This window comes from Pecten maximus, chromosome 5 (genome assembly GCF_902652985.1).
Source record: "Pecten maximus chromosome 5, xPecMax1.1, whole genome shotgun sequence".
NCBI classification, from domain to species: Eukaryota; Metazoa; Mollusca; class Bivalvia; order Pectinida; family Pectinidae; genus Pecten; species Pecten maximus.
Window position 1 is genome coordinate 42,925,071 of NC_047019.1, and position 15,618 is coordinate 42,940,688.

Here is a 15,618-nt window from a genome sequence, read left to right on the forward strand (position 1 = left end):
ATAAATGGGAGAATTTGGAAAACCTTTGACCTTTTGACCTTGCAGGGTCAGCCATGTTCCTTTTGATCTTTTTACCTGCACTTATACAGCTCCACTTTAATCCACAGGGAAATTAATTAACCATGAACATCAGAATAAAGTTTTCTTAATTTTGAAAACTTTCACACAAAAATGGATTGTCAACCATGAAATAAATCTATGCAAATAGACTGAAATTTTCAGTAAAGTTTAGTTGTCACTGTGAAAGTTAAAGAAAGTTTCTTTTTAAGTAAAACACATTAAAACCAAGACCAGACATGTTTCCTAGACTATCTGGTTGTTTTGTTAAACTTCATTAACAATTTATAAAGTAAAATATTTAAGGACATTTCTTCAAGGTCATTGAGGACTCTCACTATGATTCCAATGATGCTATATTATGGTACAATTTGAAAAATGAATTTATAAAACAAAAGCTATTTTAGGATGAGGATACAGTAGTCTTTTATCATCCCATTATGAAATGGAAAATGTTTCACAACATACCAAAACTAATTCATTGATTATATTTAGAAGTTACATGTTTTTGTACAGGATATATTTTGAGCAATCTGAAATGGCAATTCCATTTACTACTTTGAGAATGTCTTTTTAGGTAGATTTATTTGGAGCAACTGTTGATTGAGTAGGAGAATAGCTGAGAGGAATTTTGATTAGAGCTGTACTACAGAACAGAAATAGTGTTACAACTCAGCATACGTGTTTAGTTTAACGAGTTCTCATCCAGGATAACAACATTCAAGCTTGTTTCAAACCATATTTCTTTTTCACATTCAAATTATGTTGATCTCATCCAAGCATACTATCAGTTTAAAAACATCTGTGAAACATTTAACGCTCAAACACTTTATGTCCAACACGTAAATTGACCACATATACTGCATATAACTGCTTACTATGTACTGTCTAAAACAGCCAGGACAAACTTCATATATTAATTTTAACACTTTCTTCACCTCGTAACAACCATTAATGTGTTACCAAATAGAACCAGGGAATAGTGAATCGTTATGTAGATAATGAAAATTTAGAAAATGAAATGAAATTTAGGAAACATAAGTACTTTTGGAAGCTCAGTTATACAGGATCTCCTGTCTACACTGACAGTAGTATTCTATGGGGGGATAGTCATCAATATTACTGAACAATATTTCATATAAAGATGTTTTTGCAAATTCTTTTATTGCCTGTGAGCTATCATGATGACTATGGAACTTATCAATGCCCTGGGTGTTTATTACGGTAATTACTGTACTTATCAATGCCCTGGGTGTTTATCATTGTGATTACGGTATTTATTAATGCCCTGGATTTTTTTTTTCATGGATATTACGGTACATATCAATGCCCTGGGTGTTTATCACAGTGATAATGGTACAAATCGGGTAATTAGAAAGGACTTGTCATGACATATTTTAACACACGGTAAACCTCCGATTAATTCGAACACGCAGATAGTTCGAACACACATTTTTTTCTAGAAAAACAGTATTTTTTTAGCTAGTAATAGTTCGAACTCTGGCTGATTATAACAGACACCATTTCGGATAGTTCGAACTTGTCAAATGAAGAACGTAAAGTAACATTTTTTCCGGCAAACTCCATTGAAAGCTCGCGACGACCCGGCCCCGATGACCGACCCAGAAAAAATGCAAAGATTTAAATTTGATCAACAAGCACGTTTAGGTTATTAGATTGTATGCGTGATCATTAGAATGCGTCTGTTATTTAATATATGCTACATATTTTAGCGTTAATTTAGTTTTTTTTTACATTGCAAAATACACCACGCACGAGACAGCTGATTGCAAATGTAGGCCCCGGCAATGTATAAATAACATGCGATATTTGTATTTGTGCTGTGAATGGCAAACTAAGAAATCGTCCATGTATTTTCACATATAACTAGTGTTAACTTAGCATTATGATTATTTAATTGTGACTGGACATCTCTTAAGTATTGCCAATCAAGGTATTACCTGAAAACTTGCAACCTCACGCTAGGTAAGCATGCTACGCGAGGTGTCGCTTGCGGTATAGTTGGAAGGATTGGTTGCCCGATCGTGCTGAGTGATGTGAAAAGCATTCATATCCAGTCAAAACAATCCACAGGTGTACCAATTAGTGATGGATAATTTTGCAGGTATCGACTATGTTTGGTAGATAATACGACTGGGCATATTTAAAAGCAGACATGTTGATGTTCTGACCTAATTTTACCAACATATATCGCCTATTCTTACAGTAGTGCTTTCGTAAACGCAACAGGTTATGTAAACTGCTTTTGATGTATTTAAGAGACCATTTATTATAATAATATAGCGATAGTTTCTCATTCAGATAAAAAAAATATAACCATGCAAAGATTATACTGTACAAATGTTTAACTTTTGTGTCACAAATGAAACGTGTACGGTACTGTTTTGGGGCCTATTGCCCGAGCGGCTTCGCGCAATAACCATCATAGTTATCGCGAAATGAAGAACGTTTAACGATCAATTAACATTGAATTAAATGAAATACTATCAATTTACTTACTTGTAAATGTGCCATTGTTCAGGCCGCCGTTATTACGTATCAGATTTACGATGGATGTGTTTGTGTCTAATGATTTTACTCTACCGAGATTTTCGCCGATATTGACTCGAATAGTTCGAACTCACGCTTATTTTCTGAAGCATAATTTCGAATAATTCGAACAGGTTCGTCAATATTTATTTAATTTTGTTCGAACTAACCGGAGGTTTACCGTACTTGTCAAATCAAATGTATTTTGAGACCATTAAATCTAAATCATACTTATCAAGTTTGCAATTTTCTGACCATAACCAATAATCAGGAGAGTACCTGTCGAGTCTGTTCATCATCATATAGGGCATAGAGCTCAGCCACACAGAGCCAGACTTCTACCATGGTCGGCTTGGCCTCCAGTATTGGGCGACACAGGTCAGCAGCCTCTTCATATCTGTCAACAAACATCCACACTACTGGTAATAGTATATCTATATAATACTACTGGTAATAGTATATCTATATAACATCTCACACTACTGGTAATAGTATATCTATATAACATCTCACACTACTGGTAATAGTATATCTATATAATACTACTGGTAATAGTATATCTATATAACATCTCACACTACTGGTAATAGTATATCTATATAACATCCCACACTACTGGTAATAGTATATCTATATAATACTACTGGTAATAGTATATCTATATAACATCTCACACTACTGGTAATAGTATATCTATATAACATCTCACACTACTGGTAATAGTATATCTATATAATACTACTTGTAATAGTATATCTATATAATACTACTGGTAATAGTATATCTATATAACATCTCACACTACTGGTAATAGTATATCTCTAGTTATAACATCTCACACTACTGGTAATAGTATATCTATATAATACTACTGGTAATAGTATATCTATATAATACTACTGGTAATAGTATATCTATATAACATCTCACACTACTGGTAATAGTATATCTATATAATACTACTGGTAATAGCATATCTATATAACATCTCACACTACTGGTAATAGTATATCTATATAACATCCCACACTACTGGTAATAGTATATCTATATAACATCCCACACTACTGGTAATAGTATATCTATATAACATCTCACACTACTGGTAATAGTATATCTCTAGTTATAACATCTCACACTACTGGTAATAGTATATCTATATAACATCTCACACTACTGGTAATAGTATATCTATATAACATCCCACACTACTGGTAATAGTATATCTATATAACATCTCACACTACTGGTAATAGTATATCTATATAACATCTCACACTACTGGTAATAGTATATCTATATAACATCTCACACTACTGGTAATAGTATATCTATAGTTATAACATCACACACTACTGGTAATAGTATATCTATATAACATCTCACACTACTGGTAATAGTATATCTATATAACATCTCACACTACTGGTAATAGTATATCTATATAACATCTCACACTACTGGTAATAGTATATCTATATAACATCTCACACTACTGGTAATAGTATATCTATATAACATCCCACACTACTGGTAATAGTATATCTATATAACATCTCACACTACTGGTAATAGTATATCTATATAACATCTCACACTACTGGTAATAGTATATCTATATAACATCTCACACTACTGGTAATAGTATATCTATATAACATCTCACACTACTGGTAATAGTATATCTATATAACATCCCACACTACTGGTAATAGTATATCTATATAACATCTCACACTACTGGTAATAGTATATCTATATAACATCTCACACTACTGGTAATAGTATATCTATAGTTATAACATCTCACACTACTGGTAATAGTATATCTATATAACATCTCACACTACTGGTAATAGTATATCTATATAACATCTCACACTACTGGTAATAGTATATCTATATAACATCTCACACTACTGGTAATAGTATATCTATATAACATCACACACTACTGGTAATAGTATATCTATATAACATCCCACACTACTGGTAATAGTATATCTATATAACATCTCACACTACTGGTAATAGTATATCTATAGTTATAACATCCCACACTACTGGTAATAGTATATCTATATAACATTTCACACTACTGGTAATAGTATATCTATATAACATCTCACACTACTGGTAATAGTATATCTATATAACATCTCAAACTACTGGTAATAGTATATCTATATAACATCCCACACTACTGGTAATAGTATATCTATATAACATCCCACACTACTGGTAATAGTATATCTATATAACATCACACACTACTGGTAATAGTATATCTATATAACATCCCACACTACTGGTAATAGTATATCTATAGTTATAATATCTATACTGCAGATCTGTCAAAGTATTATTTTCTCAAGAAAGAAATTTGACAAATTTACAATATTTCAAATATTGTGTTTGATATTCAATTAATACAAAATATCAGTAAATATAATCTATACATAAAACTGTACATTATTATATTATAGTTCTACAGGTCCTGACTGGAAACCACAGAACTAGTAACAGGGATCCAATGTCTGTGAAGGACAAATGAACCCCTAATTGCCAGGACAATTTAACACTGGACTGGATTCTCTCAACACTGCCTGTCATTTCACACAAATTTACTACTATTTTAAAATCAGATAATGAGCGTGTCACATTCAGGAGTAAACACTCCATTCAATTAACCCCCTACCAACACACAAAAACACCTTGATATGGCCAATGGTCACATTACAGTGTTCGATGTACCATGCTGTATTGCTGACACAAGTTTTGTTTACATGGTTCATAACTAGTCATCCCCATATAATGACATCATTACTACTGTAGATTACAGCCTAAAGCAACTTCCCTTAAATACACTCACAGAACCATTTGCCACTTCCCTTAACGCACCACATACGGAGCCCTAAGTCACTTCCCTTAATGCACCACATATGAAGCCCTTAGCCACTTCCCTTAATGCACCACATATAGAGCCCTTAACCACTTCCCTTAATGCACCACACATGGAGCCCTTAGCCACTTCCCTTAATGCACCACACATGGAGCCCTTAGCCACTTCCCTTAATGCACCACACATGGGAGCCCTTAGTCCCTTCCTTTCACACACAGAGCCCTTAGCCACTTCCCTTAATGCACCACATATGAAGCCCTTAGCCACTTTCCTTAATGTACCACACATGGAGCCCTTAGCCACTTCCCTTAATGCACCACACATGGAGCCCTTAGCCACTTCCTTTAATGCACCACACATGAAGCCCTTAGCCACTTCCCTTAATGCACCACACATGGAGCCCTTAGCCACTTCCTTTAATGCACCACACATGAAGCCCTTAGCCACTTCCCTTAATGCACCACACATGGAGCCCTTAGCCACTTCCCTTAATGCACCTCACATGGAGCCCTTAGCCACTTCCCTTAATGCACCACACATAGAGCCCTTAGCCACTTCCCTTAATGCACCACACATGGAGCCCTTAGCCACTTCCTTTAATGCACCACACATGAAGCCCTTAGCCACTTCCCTTAATGCACCACACATGGAGCCCTTAGCCACTTCCCTTAATGCACCACACATGGAGCCCTTAGCCACTTCCCCTTAAACACCACTAACATCAAAGCCCAGAGACTCTTGATGGCATGAATGCTATCCAGATCAAATAGAGGTACATGTACATGTAAAATGCATCCATGAGTTCCGGTTTGTTTGCCTGTTATATTCCCATCAAAGGCCAGGGATATTTTCAGGTGTGGTAAATGTAATATAGGTGGTGGGTACCTCACTGAATTAGACATAGGTCCTCTGGATTGCATGAAACAAATAGGGGTAAAGTGTTGACATTCCTAAGTACACATGTGCAACTACAGAGCAACTTCCTAAGAAACAAACCAAACCATGTATTTCAGACAGGGTTTTTATCCCAACATTTAACCAACAGAACCTTTGTGACTGTTACTGTTAACCTCCCATGAGTCCTCTACTTACACATGTATTCACCTGTAATCACTAATATCTCGATGTAACGCTCCAACACCTCAGTGCTGCATTTTCTATGTATTTCAAAATATTAAATTTGTTGATCTGTCACTTCCTGAAATATCAAACTAAAGAAAAGTTTGTCCTGACTTTCTGTATCTGTGGCAGATCAGACACACTGATGCATGGGTTGTGATGGTGAAGATACAACTTCTAAAGCTAGGGCCAAAACCCATATCCACCTTTAACATCAGTATTCAACACCTTAAACTTCACAGCTTATCTTTTTAATTGATTCTCACCTATGGGGGCAATCTGACACAAAGGAACATATCCTATACTTTTTGAAGTTGCAGTAGACATTTAATCAATAATGCAGTGTTTAAAATTAACTGCATATTTTGACAAAAATACATATTTGCAGTTTATTCATATATTAAGAAAACAAGATAAAGCATAAATATATATCAGTGATTATATATATCAAATACTTTGATATATATTTCATTCGTGCTGTGCACTCATGAAATATATCAAAATATTAGCCCCACTCATGAAATATATCAAAATATTAGCCCCACTCATGAAATATATCAAAATATTAGCCCCACTCATGAAACATATCAAAATATTAGCCCCACTCATGAAATATATCAAAATATTAGCCCCACTCATGAAATATATCAAAATATTAGCCCCCACTCATGAAATATATCAAAATATTAGCCCCACTCATGAAATATATCAAAATATTAGCCCCCACTTGTGAAATAAATTTGGTATTACTGAAGACACTGTAAGATACCCTCTATGTATTCCTGGAAAGGGACACTGTACATTCAGAGATCAAATTATGTGTGACAAGACTTCATTTTCATAAAGTTTCAATGAATTACAGACAGACTAAGAGGAGGAAGACAAACTAATTACAGTATGTATACCTCCTAAATTCCTGAGAGAGTGGGTGGGTGGTGTATAAAAACGTAACCAGGTAACTTCTATGTGTAATATTTAGGTACCATTGGAATGAAATGTTGAGTTTATAAATAATACATAACCGTATATATATATCTTTATTGACTGTTCAAACTTATGAAAATTTCCAACTTAAAAGGCAGAATGATTTATTTGTATGTCTGATAGTAATAGATGTGGCAATACATCTAGATATCATATTTATAAGGGTTTGATTTTATCGGGAAACTGTTGATACTGAATACTCTATATTGTTTAATTCAACTCCAAGCTTTCTATTGAATATGATTAACTTCAAACTTTCTATTGAATATGTCATTGAATAACACAAAACTTTCTATTGAATTTGACTTACTAAAAGTACAGTTGCTAACTGATACAACTAACTTCCAATAGAGTTCCTCTCTATTAAGTCTACAGCGAGTGCCATCAACACTTCATTCACGAGAAATTTTAAGGTTTATAAGTTTTGGATGTATTGAGGGACAAGCTGGTAATTACCTGTTTTACAAGTTTTGGATGTATTGGGGACTAGCTGGTAATTACATGTATGATGGTTATCACTACCTATGTACTTTAGCCATCCTTACTGGAATCCTTTAATACTGGGCTGTTTGTAACATTGTGTAATGATAAGGGAAAGGTCCCACAAATCATACAAACATTTATAATCACCCTATCTACCTGTGGCCTAACAAAATCATTTTCTGTACTGTTCTTGATAGAAGCCCTCTCTGATTTCACGAGCGTTCTTACCAGATTCTATCTTGTTTTCTGTGTGTCCTATCCGATTTCATAACACATTTATAATTCCCAGTTATGTCTTCTTTAAAAGATTGACCATCCTGTAGAAGTACAGCATTCTAAGTTGTGGAACCAAGTATCGCAATGATTCTAGTAGGGAAAGTGCAAACTTAAATTTGTTAACAAAGGATCCAGACATAAGTTTGTTTGTTTGGAGGGTTCATTGATATCGTACAATGAACCTATAGGTCATTTTGAGGTAAAGTCTCCATGTAGTAGCTGGTGACTACCTCAATAAACAAACATATGGGAGGTCTGCCACATGCTCTCGAGAGTAATAGGGTTAAGCATCTTATGCCTAAGGACACAGCAACAACTGTACAAGACAGTTCATTATCTCAGGTTCCTGAGAAACACAAACCATCCCAAGTCTTCACCAGATATCGGGTATGAAGATACTGCCATGAAACATTATCATTGAGACATTTTCATTTACGGAATTAGCCAATAAAGGCATGATCAGAAGAACTTATCATTTCTTCTTCAATATTTTTCTATCCAATGTTTAAAAGAAATGTTCAGTAGCTAAATATTGTAGAAATGTATTTAAATATGATTTATAAGCCTCTATATACTCCAGAGATGCTCATCTCTCTTGTAGCACATATTTTGTTGGCATACAGATGTAATGGCATCTCTGTCAAACAGGGAAAGTAAAGAAACGTTGGACCATGCTATACAACACCAGATAACACACGATATCCTCACTGTTATAGAAGAGCATGTTCTCTCTTTACCACCACACAAAACTCTTAATTCTGATTTGATGTTTCCTTTATTACACCCGTAATTCTTACATAAATCAAGTTATATGTTAGTGAACATCACACAAAGCGTCTCCGATAACGTAAAAATGAGCTAATTCAGCGTGACCTCACAGGTAGCCAGTGGATAACATTACTACAAAAATCTCCCCAGTTGTGTTTGTGTAATGAGGTGTGAAAACACATCTGCACAAACCGCACATCTTACAAAACAACAATTTTAATTGTAATAATTGGAAGATACATGACCCTATCACACTTTGTCTTTCTTTGGATTCCATTTCTTTAAATCTGGTGTTAAATGTTTGATTTAAATGTGACCTTGGTAAAAGTTAAACTTAAGGTCTATAATAGGTACTAGTTGTCACACTATAAATAGAACATAGCTGACCTCATTACAGCTGTTATTTACACATTTTGCCCTAATACGAACCAACCTAATATGCAACTCCCATATGGACCAACCTAATATCTGACTCCATTACAGACAAACCTGATATTTGACTCCAATACAGACAAACCTAATATCCGACCCCATTACAGACAAACCTAATATCCGACCCCATTACAGACAAACCTAATATCTGACTCCATTACAGACAAACCTAATATGTGACTCCATTACAGACAAACCTGATATCCGACTCCAATACAGACAAACCTAATATACGACTCCATTACAGACAAACCTAATATCCGACTCCATTACAGACAAACCTAATATACGACTCCATTACAGACAAACCTAATATCTGACTCCATTACAAACCTAATATCCGACTCCATTACAGACAAACCTAATATCTGACTCCATTACAGACAAACCTAATATACGACCTCATTACAGACAAACCTAATATCTGACTCCATTACAGACAAACCTAATATCTGACCCCAACACAGACAAACCTAATATCTGACTCCATTACAGACAAACCTAATATCCGACTCCATTACAGACAAACTTAATATCCGACCCCATTACAGACAAACCTAATATCCGACTCCCATACAGACAAACCTAATATCTGGCTCCCATACAGACAAACCTAATATCTGACTCCCATACAGACAAACCTAATATCCGACCACATTACAGACAAACCTAATATCTGACTCCAATACAGACAAACCTAATATCCGACCCCATTACAGACAAACCTAATATCTGACTCCCATACAGACACACCTAATATCCGACCCCAATACAGACAAACCTGATATCTGACTCCATTACAGACAAACCTAATATCCGACCCCATTACAGACAAACCTAATATCTGACTCCAATACAGACAAACCTAATATCCGACCCCATTACAGACAAACCTAATATCTGACTCCAATACAGACAAACCTAATATCCGACCCCATTACAGACAAACCTAATATCTGACTCCATTACAGACAAACCTAATATCTGACTCCAATACAGACAAACCTAATATCTGACTCGATTACAGACAAACCTAATATCCGACTCCATTACAGACAAACCTAATATCCGACCCCATTACAGACAAACCTAATATCCGACTCCCATACAGACAAACCTAATATCTGGCTCCCATACAGACAAACCTAATATCTGACTCCCATACAGACAAACCTAATATCTGACTCCAATACAGACAAACCTAATATCCGACCCCAACACAGACAAACCTAATATCTGACTCCATTACAGACAAACCTAATATCTGACTCCAATACAGACAAACCTAATATCTGACTCGATTACAGACAAACCTAATATCCGACTCCATTACAGACAAACCTAATATCCGACCCCATTACAGACAAACCTAATATCCGACTCCCATACAGACAAACCTAATATCTGGCTCCCATACAGACAAACCTAATATCTGACTCCCATACAGACAAACCTAATATCCGACCACATTACAGACAAACCTAATATCTGACTCCAATACAGACAAACCTAATATCCGACCCCATTACAGACAAACCTAATATCTGACTCCCATACAGACACACCTAATATCCGACCCCAATACAGACAAACCTGATATCTGACTCCATTACAGACAAACCTAATATCCGACCCCATTACAGACAAACCTAATATCTGACTCCAATACAGACAAACCTAATATCCGACCCCATTACAGACAAACCTAATATCTGACTCCCATACAGACACACCTAATATCCGACCCCAATACAGACAAACCTGATATCTGACTCCATTACAGACAAACCTAATATCCGACCCCATTACAGACAAACCTAATATCTGACTCCAATACAGACAAACCTAATATCTGACTCCATTACAGACAAACCTAATATCTGACTCCAATACAGACAAACCTAATATTCGACCCCATTACAGACAAACCTAATATCTGACTCCATTACAGACAAACCTAATATCCGACTCCCATACAGACAAACCTAATATCCGACCACATTACAGACAAACCTAATATCCGACTCCATTACAGACAAACTTAATATCCGACTCCATTACAGACAAACCTGATATCTGACTACAGTACACACAAACCTAATATCAGACTCCAATCCAGACCAACTTCATATGGGACTCCAACTTGATGAAAAATGATACCTTTAGAGTCAATGCTGAAACCACTTCATGAATCAGTAAAGGGTGGTTTTCTGCTAAAGACCACTTTAATTGTATTAATTTCAGATCCCAGAGAAAATTAAGTTAAGCAAAAAGTTATTACAGAAACTTTTTTAAAGGTCCCTGGGGAGTCAACCCCACCACTTCTACAATTTTGAAGGTCAACCATTAGAGATGCTTCCAGTCAAGTTTTGTTTAATTCCAATCAGCAGTTATGAAGAAGTCAATTGTTGATGGACTCTGGAGACAGGGTATGGCATAAGCACAACTTGATCCTTCGGACCATGTGAGCTAATAATTACTGTATGATAGATACGTCTAGGTGATTTACGCTGGAATGAAGATTTTTTGAGTATAATGCTTACCTTTCCTGGCACTTAAGGAGGTTGAAGAGGTTGAGATAGAGGATGCCTCCCTGAGCAACCAGAGGATTGTTGACCTCAATACGACCCACACAGCAGGTGATGGCTTTTTGTAGCAGGTCAATCAGAATGGTCACTGCAGTGGTCAAGCTCTCCTTACTGGTCCACTCTATCATAATGTCAGTCTGGAACATAGAAACAAAAGTCTTTGATTACACTGTTATTTCCATCAAACTGGAGTCTTTAATTACTAAGTATTACTAACAACATCTATCGTCATGTAAGGAAAACCTCCTCTGTGTGCAAGATACATGCATTTAGTGTATGTGTGTGTGCTTTGGGAGCTAGGCTGTGAAAATAATATCATCATATATTTTGTGAGTCAAAAGAGGGATGATTTAGCAGTAAAGAGGAGGGAGCTGGGGAGTCATACAGCTAAGTAGAAAGGGGTCAAGGGAGACTAAGTCTTTACAGACCAGACCAGGTGACCAGACCAGGTGATCAGACAAGGTGACCAGTCCAGGTGACCAGACCAGGTGACCAGACCAGACCAGGTGACCAGACCAGACCAGGTGACCAGACCAGACCAGGTGACCAGACCAGGTGACCAGACCAGGTGATCAGACCAGGCGACCAGACCAGGCAACCAGACCAGGCGACCAGACCAGGTGACCTTATTGACTATACGCCCCGACATCAGGTTAAAGAATTTGTACTGTACAAGTACTACAAACCATATTGACTATACGCCCAAACATCTGGTTGAAGGATTTGTACTGTACACATACTATAAAACCTTATTGACTATACGCCCAAACATCTGGTTGAGGGATTTGTACTGTACATGTACTACAAACCTTATTGACTATACGCCCTGACATCTGGTTGAGGGATTTGTACTGTACATGTACTACAAACCTTATTGACTATACGCCCTGACATGGAGTTGAAGGATTTGTACTGTACACATACTATAAAACCTTATTGACTATACGCCCTGACATCTGGTTGAGGGATTTGTACTGTACATGTACTACAAACCTTATTGACTATACGCCCAGACATGGATTTGAAGGATTTGTACTCTACACATACTACAAACCTTATTGACTATACGCCCAAACATGTAGTTGAGGGATTTGTACTGTACATGTACTACAAACCTTATTGACTATACGCCCAGACATGGAGTTGAGGGATTTGTACTCTACACATACTACAAACCTTATTGACTATACGCCCAGACATGTAGTTGAGGGATTTGTACTGTACATGTACTACAAACCTTATTGACTATACGCCCAAACATCTGGTTGAGGGATTTGTACTGTACACATACTACAAACCTTATTGACTATACGCCCAAACATCTGGTTGAGGGATTTGTACTGTACATGTACTACAAACCTTATTGACTATACGCCCAGACATGGAGTTGAGGGATTTGTACTCTACACATACTACAAACCTTATTGACTATACGCCCAGACATGTAGTTGAGGGATTTGTACTGTACATGTACTACAAACCTTATTGACTATACGCCCAAACATCTGGTTGAGGGATTTGTACTGTACACATACTACAAACCTTATTGACTATACGCCCAAACATCTGGTTGAGGGATTTGTACTGTACACATACTACAAACCTTATTGACTATACGCCCAAACATCTGGTTGAGGGATTTGTACTCTACACATACTACAAACCTTATTGACTATACGCCCAGACATGGAGTTGAAGGATTTGTACTGTACATGTACTACAAACCTTATTGACTATACGTCCAGACATGGAGTTGAAGGATTTGTACTGTACATGTACTACAAATCTTATTGACTATACGCCCTGACATGGTGTTGAACTATTTGTACTGTACACATACTACAAACCTTATTGACTATACGCCCAGACATCTGGTTGAGGGGGTCATACAGTTGAGGAGGGAGAACTTTCATCTCCTTGAGGTGGACATAAGACACCCAAAGTAGACACTGGTCATTGTTGACAAGGCACTTATTTATCCATCTTAACTTCTCTTCTGTCTTGAGCACACTCTGAAAGGTCAAAATCAACAATTAGACATAAATTTGTCTACAGGTCAAGCCAGGTGAATGAAACCTTACACAGGTGTCTTCAGAAAGCTTTTTTTGCTATCAAGGTCAATAATAAAACATTTTTCAAGGTAAAAAAAACATGCATTTTTTCAGGGTCAATAAACAATGCATTTTCAAAGTCAATAAATTTAAACAATGTATTAATCAAGTTCAATAACTCCTGTATACATCAAGGTAAATAAACTATGTTTCGATCAAGGTAAATAAACTAAGTATTGATCAAGGTAAATGAACCATGCATCAATTAAGGTCGATAAATGAGGTATTCATGAAAATGAATAAATCAAATACTGATCAAGGTTAATAACCCAAGTAGCACATTTCTTTCTCTCACCATCACTATATCTACTTATGTTAAAACTGATTACCTCAAAACAACATTAACAATACCTATTGTTACATCAGTAACCAATGTTAAGATTGATCCCTGTGGTAATGACCTGCTCCCTATCATATATCCCTGGTGTTCTGTAATAATGGTTAATATCTCAGCTACAACATTACAATTCCCTACTTGGGCATAAACGTCATCTTACATCATAATTCATACTTGTCTCTTTATGCACATTGATATTAAACATGTATATGTAAATGTAAAGTGTGACTTGGTACCTAAATGCTTACTAATGTTATTTTTAATCTTTTTACACATTTTAAAGGTTTCAAATTTCAAATATCTAACATGGAATAGCTAATATCTTTAGGATATGGCCAAAATACCTCATGAACACAACATTATATCAACGTTACCACAAGCATGACACATGCCTGAAGTGCTGTAAAACAGGAATAAATTACTAAAAGTCATTGTGATTTCAGTATCCTCACTGAATTTTAATGGGAATGGGAACTATTACAGACATTATTTCCTACATTTTGGAATGAAAAACAAATTGTTCCAAATAAAGCAGATTTGTAAGTTTGTTTTGCCAGATATTTTCCTTTTCTTAGTTGTTCAGGATGTAAGAGAAGTCTTAGAAATATCACAATGTATTTAAATGATACATACAATCATTTAAAGTTTGATACATCAGCATGCATTAATATTTCCATTTTGTAGAAGATAATCTTTCTGTTCCAGGTAACAACGGATAATTTGACTCTCCAAGTAAATATATACCAGGTGTTCTATATCTAATGAAAAGGTATACCATTGGAAGTGAGATACCAAACAGTAGATTACTACTGGACCACAACTTAATGTTTAATAAAGCTTGAAACAGGATTTAATCAAGAGGCAGAAATGTAGTGTTTAAATACTGACAGCCACACGATACTCCTGGGTGTCTCCAGATCCCAGGGTCACAATAGTAAGTAATTAACGTGTAAACATTTACAATGGTCTTACGAATGCTTGAATATCGAAGTTTATAAATTCCATGTCAGT

The 15,618-nt window shown here is 35.9% G+C and overlaps 1 protein-coding gene across 1 annotated transcript in view; it reads right to left on the reverse strand.

Annotated features, from left to right (window-relative positions):
• LOC117328100 (zinc finger C3H1 domain-containing protein-like) overlaps nucleotides 1-15,618 on the reverse strand; it is a 72,124-nt gene that overhangs the window by 21,784 nt on the left and 34,722 nt on the right. The window contains exons 23-25 of the mRNA XM_033885461.1: nucleotides 14,007-14,171; nucleotides 12,115-12,296; nucleotides 2,887-3,004 (exon numbers count right to left, since the gene is read on the reverse strand). Of these exons, the coding sequence (XP_033741352.1) occupies nucleotides 2,887-3,004; nucleotides 12,115-12,296; nucleotides 14,007-14,171 (465 nt within the window). The remainder of the gene's footprint in view (nucleotides 1-2,886; nucleotides 3,005-12,114; nucleotides 12,297-14,006; nucleotides 14,172-15,618) is intronic.